A 15,781-nucleotide genomic window follows, 5' to 3' on the forward strand; every position below is an offset into this window, starting at 1 on the left:
GATTATGGTGCCGTAGTATATCACTCTGCCGCACCGAGCGCACTTAAAATGTTAGACCTCGTTCACCATCTGGGTATCCGTCTGGCCACTGGCGCATTTAGGACAAGCCCTGTTGAAAGCCTATATGTAGAGTCAGATGAGTGGCCACTCCATCTTCAGAGCACAAACATCAGCTTAACGTATTTTCTCAAGGTTCGCTCTAATAAGGAACATCCGTGTTTCACAATCGCTAACGACTTGACGTGTGAAACACTTTTTCATAACAGACCCTCTATGAGACTTCCTTTCTCACTGCGTGCAAGAGAACTTAGCACGGAAATGGATGTCCCAGTTCTCGAACAACGCCTAATGCCTCCAGCTAAGCTAGTACCGCCCTGGGAGTGGCAGCTGATAGAGTGTGACACATCCTTTGTAGAGGTCACTAAACATGCGCCAGAGACACATATCAAAATGCATTTCTTGGAGCTCCAGTACAAGTACTCGTGCACAGAGTTTTACACAGACGCTTCTAAGTCACATGCCGGGGTGTCCTACGCAGCCATTGGTCCGTCCTTCTCGGAATCCGGTGTACGGCACCCTGAAACAAGTATATTTACGGCTGAGGCCCATGCACTATTGTTGGCTGTGAAACATATCAGAAAATCAAATATTCAAAAAACAATTTTATTTACAGACTCCTTAAGTGTCGTTAAAGCCTTGAAGTCACACTGTAAACACAGAAACCCCGTAATAATCGAGCTCTATTCCATTCTGTCTAGAGCATACATGTCTAACCAGCATGTCATTATATGCTGGGTGCCCGGGCATAGGGGCATTGAGGGTAACGTTCTAGCAGACCAGATGGCCACATCAATTTCATTGCATGCAGCTAATCCTACTGCTTCGGTCCCTGTCACAGACCTGAAGCCTTTTTTAAGAAGGAAACTGCGAAACCACTGGCAACGTAAGTGGGACGCAGAAGTACATAACAAACTGCACGTGATAAAGCCACAATTAGGTTCTTGGCCCTCCGTAACAAAATCACGGCGAACAGATGTCCTATTCTGTCGCCTCAGAATAGGACACACATTTGGCACACATAATTTTTTACTCCATGAAAATGATCCTCCGACCTGCGGTAGATGCGGGGAGAGGCTGACCGTCCTCCACGTCCTGCTGGAGTGTCGGGCAGCCGAATCTGAGAGAAAGAAGCATTTTCCCCTAGCATACCGGCAGCAGATCCCCCTTCATCCCGCAATGTTACTCGGCCCAGAACCGCTATTTGATACGAATGCAGTCCTAAGTTTCCTGAAAGATGTTGTCCTGCATGTTATTAGCTCCACATGTTCATAGCGGGTCCTCTCTTCAGAGGATACCGCTGTGATAGCTCATTCGTATAGCACGTGCCTCTAGGCCCTTGTGTTTCAAGGGCTCCGGCGAGGCAACAGTGCTCCAGCCATTTTTACCATCTCATATATTTTCAATGCTATGTCATTCTCTTACGATGGATTTTAATGTTCACAGTATTCGTCATTAGTCATCGCCATAATTTTATATCACGTAGATTTTATGCACTTTACAGCAACTATTTTTAGGCCACTTTACAGCCAAGTCACATCTCCATAATACATCATCAACATCACCACTTGTCATGGCGCTCTTTGGCCACACCTGGCCCTTGCGCCATTAAACACCACATATCATCATCATCAAATTCAAGAGCATCCTGCACTGTAATTTGCTGCTGGGTTTCCCATGCGTTCATATATACATTTGCACTCCTTGTCTCACTCTGCAAGCAAGTTTAAGGATCCGTATTAAAAGGGCTAAAGTTTGGTGTCTGTGGAAGGTTGTCAGCTTCAGTACTCCTTCAGCACTGCCAGTGAGACATTGTAACTAGACTTGTGTGAATATTTGAATATTTTGCATACCATCAAATATTTGGGCTGCTGAGCACGAGGTCGCGGGACTGAATCCCGGCCACGGCGGCCGCATTTCGTTGGGGGCGAAATGCGAAAACACCCGTGTACTTAGATTTAGGTGCATGTTAAAGAACCCCAGGTGGTCCAAATTTCCGGAGTCCTCCACTATGGCGTGCCTCATAACCAGAAAGTGGTTTTGGCACGTAAAACCCCATAATTTTTTTAACCATCGAATATTATATATGGAATATTTGTATTTGATTAGAAATCTAGGTATTCACAAGTTTCTGAATATTCAAATCAGATATATTGCTAGTCACAAAGGAGCAGGCACAGTTTTCTGCATTTGTTTTTATCTAATCTTAGTATGTGTCCAATTTCGAGCTGATATTGTGATGACTTTGTGCTGCTGTCAGAACTTAGCACGTAAAGTATGCTCAGCCACCAGACGACAAAGCTGTGCAGAAAAGCCAATCTCTTGGTGGCAAGGGACACAAGTTTGCGAACAGCAAAGGTGCATACTTGAATTAGGAAGGAACAGCGCCAACTAAGACGATCACAAGTGGGGAGAACGACACAGGACAAGCGCCGTTCTCCCCACTTGTGATCGTCTTAGTTGGCGCTGTTCCCTCCTAATTCAAGTATGCACCATCGAGCCCAAATGAATGTTGTCCTGAAGCAAGGGTGCACTTAGACTGCAACGTACAGGGATGGAAGGGATTGCACAAATGGGTCCAAGTGCAGTAAGAATGTCCTTTCTCACAACGATACCCATCTGCGCAGTACCCGTACCTGTCCACTACGCAAACATGCCAGCTGCCCGCCACATACCCATGTCACGGCTCAGTGCAGTGTATTGCATGTCTGTTACAACATTGTAGCATTGAGTGATGGGTGATCCATCACCTCAATACACGCTCGAGCAGGACTTCAGGCTTGTATAAATCTCGAGAATGATAGTGCCTTTTAGCATGCCGCACACATCACGGTGTGCTTGTCATTACATCTAGATGGAATGCACAATGCATAAACACTCTGGATAATAACAGCCTTTATCTAACAAGGCTCAAAACAGGCTCAAGTTAACACACTAGGAATGTCCCCTAAATACACTTAATGAAGCTCAAGCACGTTGAAGTACAAGCTACGCAATACAATTTACAGCAATATAGAATAAGAATAAGAAAGCTTTATGGTATGTACAATGAGTTGGTCGAAGCCGTAGCATTGAGCATATGCCACTGGCTCCGACGTCACATAGCACGGCTCGACATTATGGCGAGGAATCTGGTGTTGCTGGTTCTGACATCAGGGTAGCCGGTCTGGCCTGAAGGTGGCGTTGATGGCTGCACCGCTCAGACTGCTCTGCTAGGCCTGCAATGCATAGCTGCAGGAGCTCAGGCACATCATCGTCGTGAAGGCACCGTCAGCTCGTTGCTGTAGTTCTCAGTTGCGCCCGCTCAACATGCTGATCATAGTTGCAGAAGCGGGGATCGCCTACACCAGACTGCTGCTGCTGTCACCATGAACCACCAGGCTGGTCTGGACTGCAGGTCGCTTTCCTCTTCACCATCTCAGATTGTAGCTGTGGCGCATTCCTTCTGCTCCTCCTTATGTGTCCTGGCACCATTGTTTTATAAGTTCTTCTTCAGTGATTGGCATGCCCCACTCTGTGTGGCCTTCCTCCTTTTGCCACTTAATACCATATGTCTTGACTCTTGTCTTCTTTTGCCTCACACTGTCTTCTTTCTTCTCTTCTTCCACTTTTATTTCTTGAATCACGACAGTGCTAATAGGCAATATTGCAAACAAGGACAGGTGTAGTACACATGCTTACTTGATGATATAATCAAAACACTTTTTGTTTGATGCAATCAAAGGTTCCCACTCCCTTCTTCACACCCCGCATTATATTTGGTACAGTACTTGGACAATAGTGAGCAAGCCAGGGGTCTCGCTTTGAAAAAAAGAAACAGAAGGGCTTGCCAATCAAGCTGTGTGGCAGAAGTCCTTCTTTGCATGCAGCTTAAAACGTATGTTCTTGCTGTTCTTTTCCAAGTAAAGGGGCTCTGAAGCACTTTTATGAACTAATCGTAGAATGACATCATTATTAAATTGTCACCTCGCAAATCTCGTCGCAAAAATTTTTCTAATCCTTCAAGCATGAGCAAAACTAGACACAGTTATCGGATCGATCAGCGACTTTCTGTCTCCTTTCATTTCCATTAGCACACTGGAAGCTACACAGCGGAGAGAGCAAGCAGGCACGAGGTAGCAATTACCTGCAGGCTCCGCCTAAAGGTTGAACACGAGACAGCTCGTGGTCCCGCCCCACGGCGGCCTCAATATCTCCGCTACACTTGAAGGCCACGCACATCACATGCAGCAGCGCACAACTGTCATGTTTACACTGGCACTGTAAAGATGAAATGCTTTTCCTGTCTTTTTGAGATCGCAAACATATATATTTTTCATTTATGCTGTTATGGGTTATAGGGTTTTCAAGTCTTACAGGAGTACCAACCACTGTGGGTTGGAGCTTAGTGAGCCATAGAGCCATGTCAGCCATCGCCTCCAGCGCGCTGCTGCACATGATCTCAGGCCACAAAGAAGCTACCAAGCGCTACGCACACGAGAACACAGTATTGCCCCCGAGTTTATGGAAACCGTTTGTTGTCTCCAGTGGCACCCAACACTACACAAACAGCCGGTCCCAGGGCAGCGCGGGAACCAAAGGGGTCCTGGGACGCACCCAAGGAGGTGAAAATAAATACAGGAGCACCCATAGCACATCGCTGCAAGAGCACAGGCTCAAGCTGGAACACGCCGTTAGGAAAAGTCCCGGCGGCTATCCTACTTGCTCTCACAATAATCAGTGGGTCAACTCGCGAGAGCTCCGGCAATTTGCTTCAACTTGGGCCTCCGATAAGTGCGGCTCGGCATGGTACAACCTCATGCAAGCACTAGGCACCCATTCTTTGGCTTAGCTTCCGGAAAGGATCCACACAAAGTATGCGCTCCCTGCATGGGCAAAGGCACCGTGCATGAGTTCAAGTCCTAGTCACAAAGAGGTATCGGCGGACAAGAGGAAGCATGTACATACACCTAGCGCTGTCCCGGAGGTAAGAGTCCTGTGCTCTTGCCGAGCCAGCCAGCAGCGGCTGTGCCATGACGTCTGCGTCCTGCCCCCTGTGCGAAGCATCGTGAGTGGAGCACCACCACTGAAACCGGTTGCGAGTGGAATGGGGAGAGGCATAGGTATGACAGAACAAGTGAATGCCCGCTTAATGGCGCCGGCATGTTCCTCAATCCCCACAGGGCCTAGCGGCTTGCGATGATGCTGTATAATAACATTGCAGAACCAATAGAAAGCGATTTTTACTGCTTTTGACACAAGATTGTAAATTCCCTGCTGCAGGCAGTGCAATAATATTTAGATCACATGTTCACAGGAGCCTCGTTAACATATCAGCATTGTTTGCCTACTAGTATGTTCAAAAAGTGTTTTAGGACCCCTTAACGGTTATAGCAAACAGTACAGCATCGTTTCTGGTGCTAGTTTTGCCTCGCTCATTTGTTATTACTTTTTTTTCAGTGCCATCCACAATCCTGAGCTTACTACTTGACAGCAAATGCAAAGAGCGGCAACCGACACAGGGCCGAATTCCTCGGGCTTTACGAGCATTTGAGGCCGTATAATTATTTGTTTATCAATAATAATGCACTGGCTGGTGAGACCAGCCAGTATGAATGACCCAGTTTTCGAAATTAACATGAGCCAAATAAACATTGTTTTACTGTAAAGACTTACCGTAGACAACATCATTGCAATGGTTCAATGTGTTAAAGAAACCTAACCTGCTAATAAACGCATGTGCATATTATTATTCAATATTCAAGGTTAAGTCTCCGATGTAATTTTGAAAATTTTGATATTCACACACTCCTAATTGTAACTTGTGCCATCAATTGTGGTAACACTGTTTGCGTTCTGCTTGGCAAGCATTTGGCCCATATTTATGGGTTACAATGGGTGGGTGTGTCATTTCACCAGCTCTTAATGCTGCTCCTGAGCTAGTGGGTATGTGTTCCTCTTGTGGTTGGTGCAGCACTCACCAGGAATGAGGACTTGTGCATGTCTCATGTATTTCTTCTCTGTTGTCCTCATTCTTGGTGAGCACTATAAGAACCACAAAATGAGCGACTCCTGATGGTATCATTTGTTTTTTTTATAAGGTATTTACATAAGCAGTGCTCGTAAACTCAAGAATGTGTACTTTGAGTGAACGAAACATTTATTTTAGAATCATATTTTTCTAATTTGCAACGACCTAAAAAAATTGAATGGCTTCTAGCAAGTGTATGTTCAATAATTAGTGATGGCTAGAAGAGACATGGCAATTTGTCACCATTGTTTCTAGTGCCCAATGTCTCCTGTCAGTACCCGCGTAAGCCAATAGCAATGGGTATTTTTACTATCATGCCTTTCACATTCACGATTCAGCTCAGTGGAATGAACACAGCTTTTTTTTCTCACATTTAGGTTCATGAACAGGATGTTTCATTTATCTGAGGATGAATGCTGGCATTACAATAAGCCAAAAGCACACCCTTCCAGATTATGGCATGCCACGCTATTGCAACAGCACAAATCTGTCACTAGGGGTCATAGCCAATACAGGAGTCCCCATGTGCTGGTAGCAGTTTTCAGATGCCTTGCTTAGAGGACGGGTTTTTCATTGACTGTGTGGTGGAAGAGCCAAGGTTAAGCATTTTGTCGATATGCCCACAAACCTGAGCTTGTGTCGCACCTCTAGTGGCAGCCCTGTGGTTCACCTCCTCTTCCACTCTCCCGTCACACACTGCACCCTGAGCGGCCGTCTGCCCGGGGCCGCCTTGCTGCCCATCTCTTCAGCCATGACTCATCGTGCCAAACATTGGACGACTGCCCTGACCCGTACGCCACATTCCCATATGGTGCAGACAGGCGTCTTGACCCCCCAACCTCTCTCGAACTTGCCCTGGCCAAGATTATGCGTGGCTACCTGCGTTCCTCTGACTCTGGTGGTGACCTTTCGTCGCTGTCACAAGCCTCCCTGGAATCGCTGGCACCAGCCAGTGAGGCTTGGAAAGTTCGTGTGCATGTGCGAGACGCTGAGGTGCAGACGGAGCGGCCACTGCAGAAGAATGCCTGTGTCGGCACCATGTCTCCCCAGTTGACACCACGACGCTTCTTGCTCTCCCTGGAGCCCCCGACACTGGCCAAGGCACGCAGCCTGTCATCCCTGAGCCCCAAGGAAGGCTGTGAACGCTGTGCAGGCCTGAGCCCCGCGGTGTCCCCACCCTGGAGCTCGCCCTGCAGCTCGCCACCGCTGCAGCGCCGCAGTGCCCCACGCGCAATTCCAGTGGGCAGTGCTGAGAGGGTGCGCGGCGCAAGCCTGGTTGACTGTGGGCGCAGCCTCTCCCTGAGCCAGTTTTTGGTAAGGGCGGAGCCTGCTTGGCAGCTTGGGCTACGCTTCTCTCTGCAAGCTTGGGTGCCTCTGGCAGCAATCCTCGGGGCTCTTAGCTTTGCGACACGGTTTTCTGTTTTGCTTCTCGCCTGGTTTGGTGGAGGCTTTCAACGCAATGGGGTGGGGGGGGGGGATGCACTGCTCATGTTGGGGACACTCTCCTTGCACCACTTTGTGCAGTTGGCCTCTTCTGTGCTGCAGGCGGCTCTCACCTCAGACCAGACACAGGAGCCAGAAGAGCCAGATGACCCAGAGGAATTTCTCAAGCAGCTGCTAGCACGGTAAGCAGCAGCTGCAACTGGATACAGTTGCAGAGCAATACTTTCTCAACATATGAAATTCCACACTAAATGTTTTGTGACATAACATGCACAGCATGGTGTCACCTGTGTATTTGCACTGAAGTTTAGCAGTAAGCCACGGAGGAAATCTGAGCCCAACACCAGGGCCTCTCTGGAAGAGTGGTCTTTCTGAGGGATCAGGGTGGGTTTTTTGTGTGGCCCCTTTATCAGGTGGATGCCAATTTTTTTCTTTCAAAAAATTTAATGTGCCCTGAGAATGTTGAAAGAGCTTAGTTGGTTAGTACCCAAGTACGATGTTAGTACCTAATTATGATGTCAAATGTCAATGTAACAATGTTGTACATGCAGTGAAAAACACCGTTAAATCACAAATTTTGTTTGGTTGAGTTTTCTGTGTTTCAGCAGTAGAAATTACTCTGTAATATTTTATAACACTCCCGTTAGATAATACCTTGTCAGTAAGCATTTATTAATAAAATGACAGAAGAAACTCACTAAATAATTGTGGGATTAAAAGCCGGTTATTGGGCTTGTCACTTTAAGAATTGCAATGATTAAATTTTTTCATGTACTTTTTCTTTTTTTTCTACATGTTGGTTTAGCAGATGCCACACAGCTGCTGGTTATTTATGAATGCTTTTTTCCAATTTAAACATTTTATGACAATTCATAAATTTTTTAATCTGTCAAAGCTGCAGCTGGATATGTCCCACTGGTAACCATGGCTGTCCTGCCGAGAAAGGGTGACGTGCTCTACCTGCTGTCAGAAGCTTAAATTACAAGTTTTGTGTGTTTAGGTGACTTCTTCATATATGGCACAACATGTATTCAGTGTTCTTTTTTGTACAAGTTGCTTTGCAAGAGGCACGGACTGTGTTAAAAACATAAGCACACACCATATTCAATTCGACTTTATACCAGTGGAATAGAGAACATTGACCGCAAGATCAAGTAGAGTCACCACCTGGCAGATACTGACTGAACCACGCATTGTGTAGATGGGGCTTTGTGTCATCTGCTAGCCACTACGTGCTTACATGTACGTTGTGGCGATGCGCGACTCACACACGTCCTCTGATATGCTGTTTTTCCGCACGGCGCGTCTCCTATAATCCGGCTTCGCCGCGTGGCCTGGCGGTCGGAGTTGTTGAGGCGCAGTACGAGAGAGGGTGTGAGTGTTGCGCTGCTAACGCCGCCGACAGGCGGGGTTACTTGGGCGCCGAAAGACAAGGCGCTTCTTCTTTGGTTCGGGACAGCAAGCAGTGCGGACGTGCCATGCCGCGCGTGCGCCAATCCATGCTTCTGCGAGACCGTCTCGCATGGCCGCCTTGGAACGCGCCACCATTCGCGTGACCGTACACGCGAACAACCAGGCGTTGGGATCCAGCATGGGGGCGAACATATTCGCTCGTTATCCGGTCGCGGTGAGTCGGACTTCTAGATTTGTCACGCGCCCACCGGCATGTTTTGTGGGTAGCAACTCGGCTAGCAGGCATTGATCTATGAAAGGTGCAATAAATGCCCTTGTGATTGCACTACTGTGTCGTTGTTCCTTTGTCCCAAGAGCACGGGTGTGAGAACACCACGTCTGACTGCCCAACGTGGGACTCTTGGGGCATCGGACGATAAATTTAACAGTGTTGCTTCGTTCGAGACCTTTGTTTGAACCGAAGCGTAGGCCTAGCGTGGATTTTGATTGCTAGCGTCGGCGGCGGGCTTTCTTGAGAGGCGAAGGTGGCTGTGGTGTGTTTGAACTTGTCAACATGCTAAGCCTTTTCGCAAGTGTTGTTTTCTTTAATGACATTCGTTGGTACGAGAGCCACGTGGTCTACATCCTGGGAGAGCGAGGCTTAGCACCCGCGGAGCATTGGCAAGCCTGAAGCAATTGAGTACGGAAGCCTCGTGGGTGGTCCGAATTTCTCATGTAAATAGCTTCTCCTATCTCTTTGACTCTGATAAAGTCGCGGCTCTGGGAGCCGGGTGGCCGCGGGCCGCGGGTACCACTACAGGCTGACTGGTATTGCGGCCTGGCACTGGGCGCTCCGACACCGTCTGGGACGGTGGGCGCTGCAACTCGGATGCTGTGTGTACCGAGCGGAGTAGGACCACCTCACAGAGCTGACGTCTCGTCGCAGCTGCCTGTTTTGCACTTATTTTGGTTGTTGTTTTTGGATGCCGGTTGTTGTCAGGGTAGCGATGCTTTAGGCCTAAGGCTTTACGAAGCTTCCTGTCGCACTTGGAGGAACACAACCTGGTGGACCAGGGCGTTGAGGCGTTGCAATTTGCTTCCCTTGTTCTATTTAGCCTATCACGAATTGAAATTACTCATTCGACTCAAGGAAGCGAGCTTCGTTCACATGAACTTAGCATCTGAGTAGCTGCCCGATCTTTTGCTAGTCGAGTTGAACATCATACCACGTGGGCGATGTGCATGCAGAATTCCTCTCCCTTGCACTACTTTAGTGTTTGCCGAGTGTGTTGAGTGTACGCAGCGTGATTTGAGTCACGCCTGGCTTGCTGTCACCTGCACATCGTCTGTGCTGCTGCCCTGGACTACGATCGAGCCACCCCGGGCGATGGTGGTGCTGTGGCTAGTTCGGCACAGCGACTTCGGCGGCCTCCTGTATCCAGCTCACAACCCTCGGCGGCGGACAAAAGAGCCGGCAGTCACCGACAGCTACGGCGGCTCTTGCCAGCAGGGCACGTCAGCGCGAGTGACGCTTGCTCGTTCCGACTACTGCGTCGCCGTTTCCGGAGCCCTGGCCTGGAATCGGGCCGTCGAGTCTGCAAAGCTTCTGCTGTGACCGGCGGACGCCAACGGTGTACCCAAGGACAATGTCGGCTCGCATGCTATGGACAGCATGTGGACATTTCCTCAGCGCAGCCACTGTTGCATGTACTATCTTGTTCGCGAAGCACAGGTTGATGTTAGACCGTGTCACATGTCTCGCCGGAATATGTAGTGATTTAAGGTTGGGGGGATGTGGGGATGCACGACTCTCACGCGTCCCCTGATATGTTGTTTTCCCGCACGGCGCGTCTCCTGTAATCCGACTTCGCCGCATGGCCTGGCGCCTGCGGCGGTCCGAGTTGTTGAGGTGCAGTACGAGAGAGGGCGCTAGTGTCGCTCTGCTAACGCCGCCGACAGGCGGGGTTACTTGGGCGCCGAAAGACAAGGCGCTTCCTCTTTGATTCGGGACAGCAAGCAGTGCAGACGTGTCATGCCGCGCGTGCGCCGATCCATGCTTCTGCGAGACCGTCTCGCGTGGCTGCCTTGGAACACGCCACCGTTCGCGTGACCGTACACGCGAACGACCAGGCGTTGGGATCCAGCATGGGGCGAACATATTCACTCGTTATCCGGTCACGGTGAGTCGGACTTCTAGATTTGTCACGCACCCACCAGCATGTTTTGTGGGTAGCAACTCGGCTAGCAGGCATTGATGTATGAAAGGTGCAATAAATGCCCTTGTGATTGTTTGCACTACTGTGTCGTCGTTCCTTTGTCCCAAGAGCACGGGTGTGAGAACCCCACAACGTGTATGATTATATCTTCTAAAAACTCTGTTTACTGGTTGTATTGCAGCCATTATGCATTTTTGACGAATAGTTGACAATATAGGGAGGCATTTGGTCTTTTGCTGTAGACTTAGTGCTGTGTTAAAATCAGCGACTGCATGTGTAGCGAGCATGATAGTCTCACACTACGTTCGCCAAAATATTTCAGTTTTGTTGCCACTTTGTGGTTCAAGCACATCACAAAAAGCATTTGACATTGTTTTAAATGAAGTCCTTACAGTCAGACATCAATGCAGTGCTTTTTAACGGCTCCTTGTCGTGATGTGTTCGTCATGCTTCAGTCTTTGTAATCCCATGAAACATGAACTAGGTGCCATGAAGTTCACTCAGCAAAAACAGAGAGAGAGAGAGAGAGAATTTAAGCTCTCATATCATGCCATGGAATACACTTGATCTTAAAGAGATAATTGCATGACGTCCACATAGTGGGGACGCGACCAGCCTTAGCTGTGCCTGAGGTTTCCTTTCATTATGTGGTTCTTATCGCACCATACGAAAATCTTTTTGCCTGAAAAGTGAATGGTTGAACTTTGGTACTTTGATGTTGTATAACAAAACGAAGTTAGAAATACAGTATCACATGATGATTATGTGTGACATGACAGTTGCGAGATGCAGGACATCATGATGTTGAGCCACCGCCAGACATTATAATTTGCATATTAGTTTGGTGTTATTAGATTTATGGAAGGAAGCGCCCACTATTTGATTAAGTTAGGTAAGCAATGTAATAATTGTACAGTCGACTCCCGATAATTCGAAGCGGCCTAATTGGAATTTTCGGTTAATTAGAAGTGAAGTGCCGGTCCCGTCAGTTTTGCATGTAATCCTATAGAAGAAATCGCTCGATAATTCGAAGTGCTCATCCAATAATATTGTTTAATTGGAAGTTAATTTTCAGCCGGGATCCTCGAGGTGACCGCCATTCTTCGGTAGAATGTGCAATTTTTCAAGTGTTGCAACAGTTCCGTGTTCCGCATTGGTGTCATCGCCACCACAGCCGCCCGCAACGCCATCCTTCTTGGAGCGGCGCAATTATTAATTGCTACGGCTGCCGTGGCCTCCGCGATCAACTCCGGCGGGAGGCGAAGTGGCTTCCGCCGGAGGCCACGCGTGGCTGCCGCGCGTGGCCGGAGCTGATCGCGGAGGCCACGCGGGTGCCGTAGGTGCACGCAGCGCTGCATACTGGCAGTAGCGAGATTGTGCGAGATTAGTCTTGCAGCATGTGCAGCGTATGTCGAGGCGTTTGTTGGTCGAACGCCTTTGTGTGGGAAGCTCGTAGGCTAGGTTGTTCCACGGGGTACCTAGTCGCGCAGTTTATAGCCATGGCAAACCGTGGCTCTTATCGCACACTCGACCTGGCAACGAAAGTCGAGGTTTTGAAGGAAGTTGAGAAGGGAGGTGCCGACAAACAAGACATAGCGCGGAAGTACGGGATCAAGCCGAACACACTCTCAAACTACATCAAGAACAAGCGCACAATAATGGATGCATTTGAGAACGACAAGTTCAAGACTTCTCGGAAGCGAATGCGCACCGGCGCTTACCCAGAGTTGGAGAAGGCTCTGCTGGTTTGGATTAGAAAGGCCAGGAGCAACAAACTTCCTCTCAGCGGAGACATCGTTGCGATGAAAGCCCGAACGCTTGCAGCAATGTTGGGGATCGATGACTTCGTTTCGTCAGATGGATGGCTGACGCGCTTTAAAGATCGCCATGACCTGGTTTCCAAGAGCGCGTGTGGTGAAAAGGCGTCCGTTAACCAGGAAACATGCGCCACGTGGAAGGACGGAAAGCTGTGTGAATATCTCGCCGAATACAGACCGGAAGACATCTTCAATGCAGATGAGACTGCACTCTTCTATCGGCTTCTACCAGAGAAGACCCTGACATTCAAGGACGACGACTGTGCTGGGGGCAGACGTAGCAAGGAGAGAGTGTCGGTGCTGATCGCGGCAAACATGACTGGCACGGAACGATGTCGGTTACTTGTGATCGGGAAAGCCGTGAAGCCGAGATGTTTTAAAAGCGTGAAGACGCTGCCTGTGGACTATGAGGCGAACAAAAAAGCGTGGATGACGGCCGAAATCTTCAAGAGCTGGATAAGCAAATTGGACCGCAAGTTTGCTGCTTCGGACCGCAAGTTTGCTGCTTCGGACCGCAAGGTGTTGTTCCTTGTCGATCACTGCAGTGCTCACGTGAATGTGCCAGCCTTGAGTGCAATACGCCTCGCATTTTTGCCTGTAAACACAACGGCTGTTTTGCAGCCAATGGACCAAGGCATCATCAAGAATGTTAAAGTCCTGTACAGGCGGCACCTCCTCAAGCGCATTGTAGAGATTATTCGGCCCCAGGAAGCGACCCAGGAAAGCGACGATGACGTTGAAGGCGAGCCGCAACCTAAGGCTGCCGATGTAGCTGCAGGCCTTGATCTCATGGAGCGCTTCTTTGCCGCTGAAGGTAACGTGGAAGAAGCGTTCCGCCACATCTACAGCCTGCAGAACTTGCTTTCAGCAGCGCGATTCGGCAAGAAGAAGCAAAGCAAGATGACCGACTATTTTTCTTAGAGAAAATACTCGGTTTCGCCACAAATAAAGTGCTGTTTTTTGTGTTTTGTGCTTATTGGAAGTTCGTTTAATTCGAAGTTTTTTGCGGTCCCCGTGAACTTCGTATTAACGGGAGTCGACTGTAATAATAACTAAGCAAGTACAGTTTGTACTTAAAGGCTATACTGTTACTCTTACTTACTTCAATAAAAGTAATGTGTGCAGCAACATGGTGATCCTGCCAACGCTCGGTCACTCAAAGTGACATAGCTTGTATGGTAGGCAAAACGCAAGCCACACACATTAAAAGCACAAGGAAGTGCCAAAATACAGGCTGTGCGGCTGAGTGCCAGTCCCTTGTTGAAGAAGAGTACATCATGCTTCTTTCAGGTATAATAGGAACATTCTATGGGTTTCATGCTAAAATTTGACATTGAGTATGAATGTATTATCAGTTCACAGCAGTTAGCTCATTTGATTAGCAGACAATCAACCCAAATTGCTCACAGCGAAGCACTGCAATGCACATTTCAGCAGGTGTCATCAACCGCCTATCCAGGTGGCGATGATGTCACCAGTTAGACTCGATCCCGCAGACGATAACGAAAAGCAAATCGATAAAATTTTGTCGAAGAATGCTTGCTATAGTGATTAGTGATGCTGCTACAAGTTTTTGGTGAGCATTTTATTTTAAATCTCTTGTCTTTACTGAAACAACTGGTACATGCTCTCAAAAGAAGGTGACAGATACAGCAGTGACATGCCAGCAGGTGCAGTCATGTGCAACATGAGAGGGAGTACTGAAATATTTGTGAGGCAGTGATCACATGTGACATGTGAATTGGATTCATCAAATGTCTCGTCAAATATTCAACCTTGTTGTGGCATGTACGTTGAAAGCAGTTTGTGTGTCTCATGCAGGCAGCAGCGTGAGCGAGAGGACTTGGAGAATCGGCACCGTCGTGAACTGGAGTGGTTGCGGCAGTGCCTCCGAGGCACAGCATGGCCCCTGTGTGAGGCACCCAATGGGGCGGGGCCCCCCGTACCACGCCTGCTGCCGCACTCACAGTCAGCACCGCACTTCCCTCGCCACATTCCGCCTCTGTCGACATCGCCTGAGTGGCACAGCCCTCCGCTGCATCTGGCCTCCCTGGAACGAGGGGCTCTGCATCGTTCCAACTCTGAAGGTCTGCCGCCCGAGCCCCTTGGTGGTAGACCTGTGGGCCGCACTCGAACCCTCACCGATGACCTTCTGAGGTTCGTGTGGATGTCTTCCTCAGAGTGGCCACTCTTACTATGATCGGAAGCTCAGAATACAGAAATGGTGCTCTGCCCCAGCTCACTATAGATCTACATCACGGCACTACATCACGATGATGCAGTGGTGCCGCTGTTGTCAGGAGTGACTTTCGTACTGTAGGCACTCCGCCGCCGAGCCACCGCGCCTGCCTCCATAGCTGCTGGGTTTCGCGAGTGCGTGCACGGTTCTCTGTGTGCATTTCTTATTTTATGGTTTTACAACGAAGGGAACACAGTATGCCAACAAGCCGCATTGTGCTGAAAGATGCCAGAGGCTCAAGTTTTTATGGGTTTCCTGTTGATGAAAACCATCTCAAGCAATAGGCTGCCATGGCAAAAGGCAAAAGTTTGCTGCCAGTACCAGCTCATCCATTATGTGCCAACATTTTGCAGCAGTTAAGCTTCTGTTTTATTTTGCATGGCATGCATTAGCCAACAAAGGTGCTTATGGTCGTTAATAATGGGTCGTTACAATTTCTTACTGCACTTTAAGAAAACTAGATTAGGATTAGCCTTGAATGTAAGTTGAGCGAGCAAATGCGCCTCAAAGTGTGTCATATTACCAGTGCAGATGGCCTAACCCACATTCACACATGGAGGTTGCACAGTCACAGCTGCATTAATTTCAGTGTGGACGTCATAAACAC

At 48.6% G+C, this 15,781-nt stretch overlaps 1 protein-coding gene across 19 annotated transcripts in view; it reads left to right on the forward strand.

Annotated features, from left to right (window-relative positions):
* The window catches only part of Wnk (Wnk kinase), a 541,117-nt gene that overhangs the window by 508,492 nt on the left and 16,844 nt on the right, over positions 1 to 15,781 (forward strand). For 16 of the 19 annotated variants that reach the window (XM_075669987.1, XM_075669988.1, XM_075669985.1 and 13 more), the window contains 3 exons: positions 6,719 to 7,381; positions 7,592 to 7,692; positions 14,757 to 15,092. In XM_075669987.1, coding sequence (XP_075526102.1) covers positions 6,719 to 7,381; positions 7,592 to 7,692; positions 14,757 to 15,092 — 1,100 coding nt within the window. Of the gene's footprint in view, positions 1 to 5,496; positions 6,682 to 6,718; positions 7,382 to 7,591; positions 7,693 to 14,756; positions 15,093 to 15,781 lie in introns of those variants that run through there. The other 3 variants (XM_075669991.1, XM_075670000.1, XM_075670005.1) reach the window with 3 other exon arrangements.

Source organism: Dermacentor variabilis, chromosome 9 (assembly GCF_050947875.1).
Source record: "Dermacentor variabilis isolate Ectoservices chromosome 9, ASM5094787v1, whole genome shotgun sequence".
NCBI lineage: Eukaryota > Metazoa > Arthropoda > Arachnida > Ixodida > Ixodidae > Dermacentor > Dermacentor variabilis.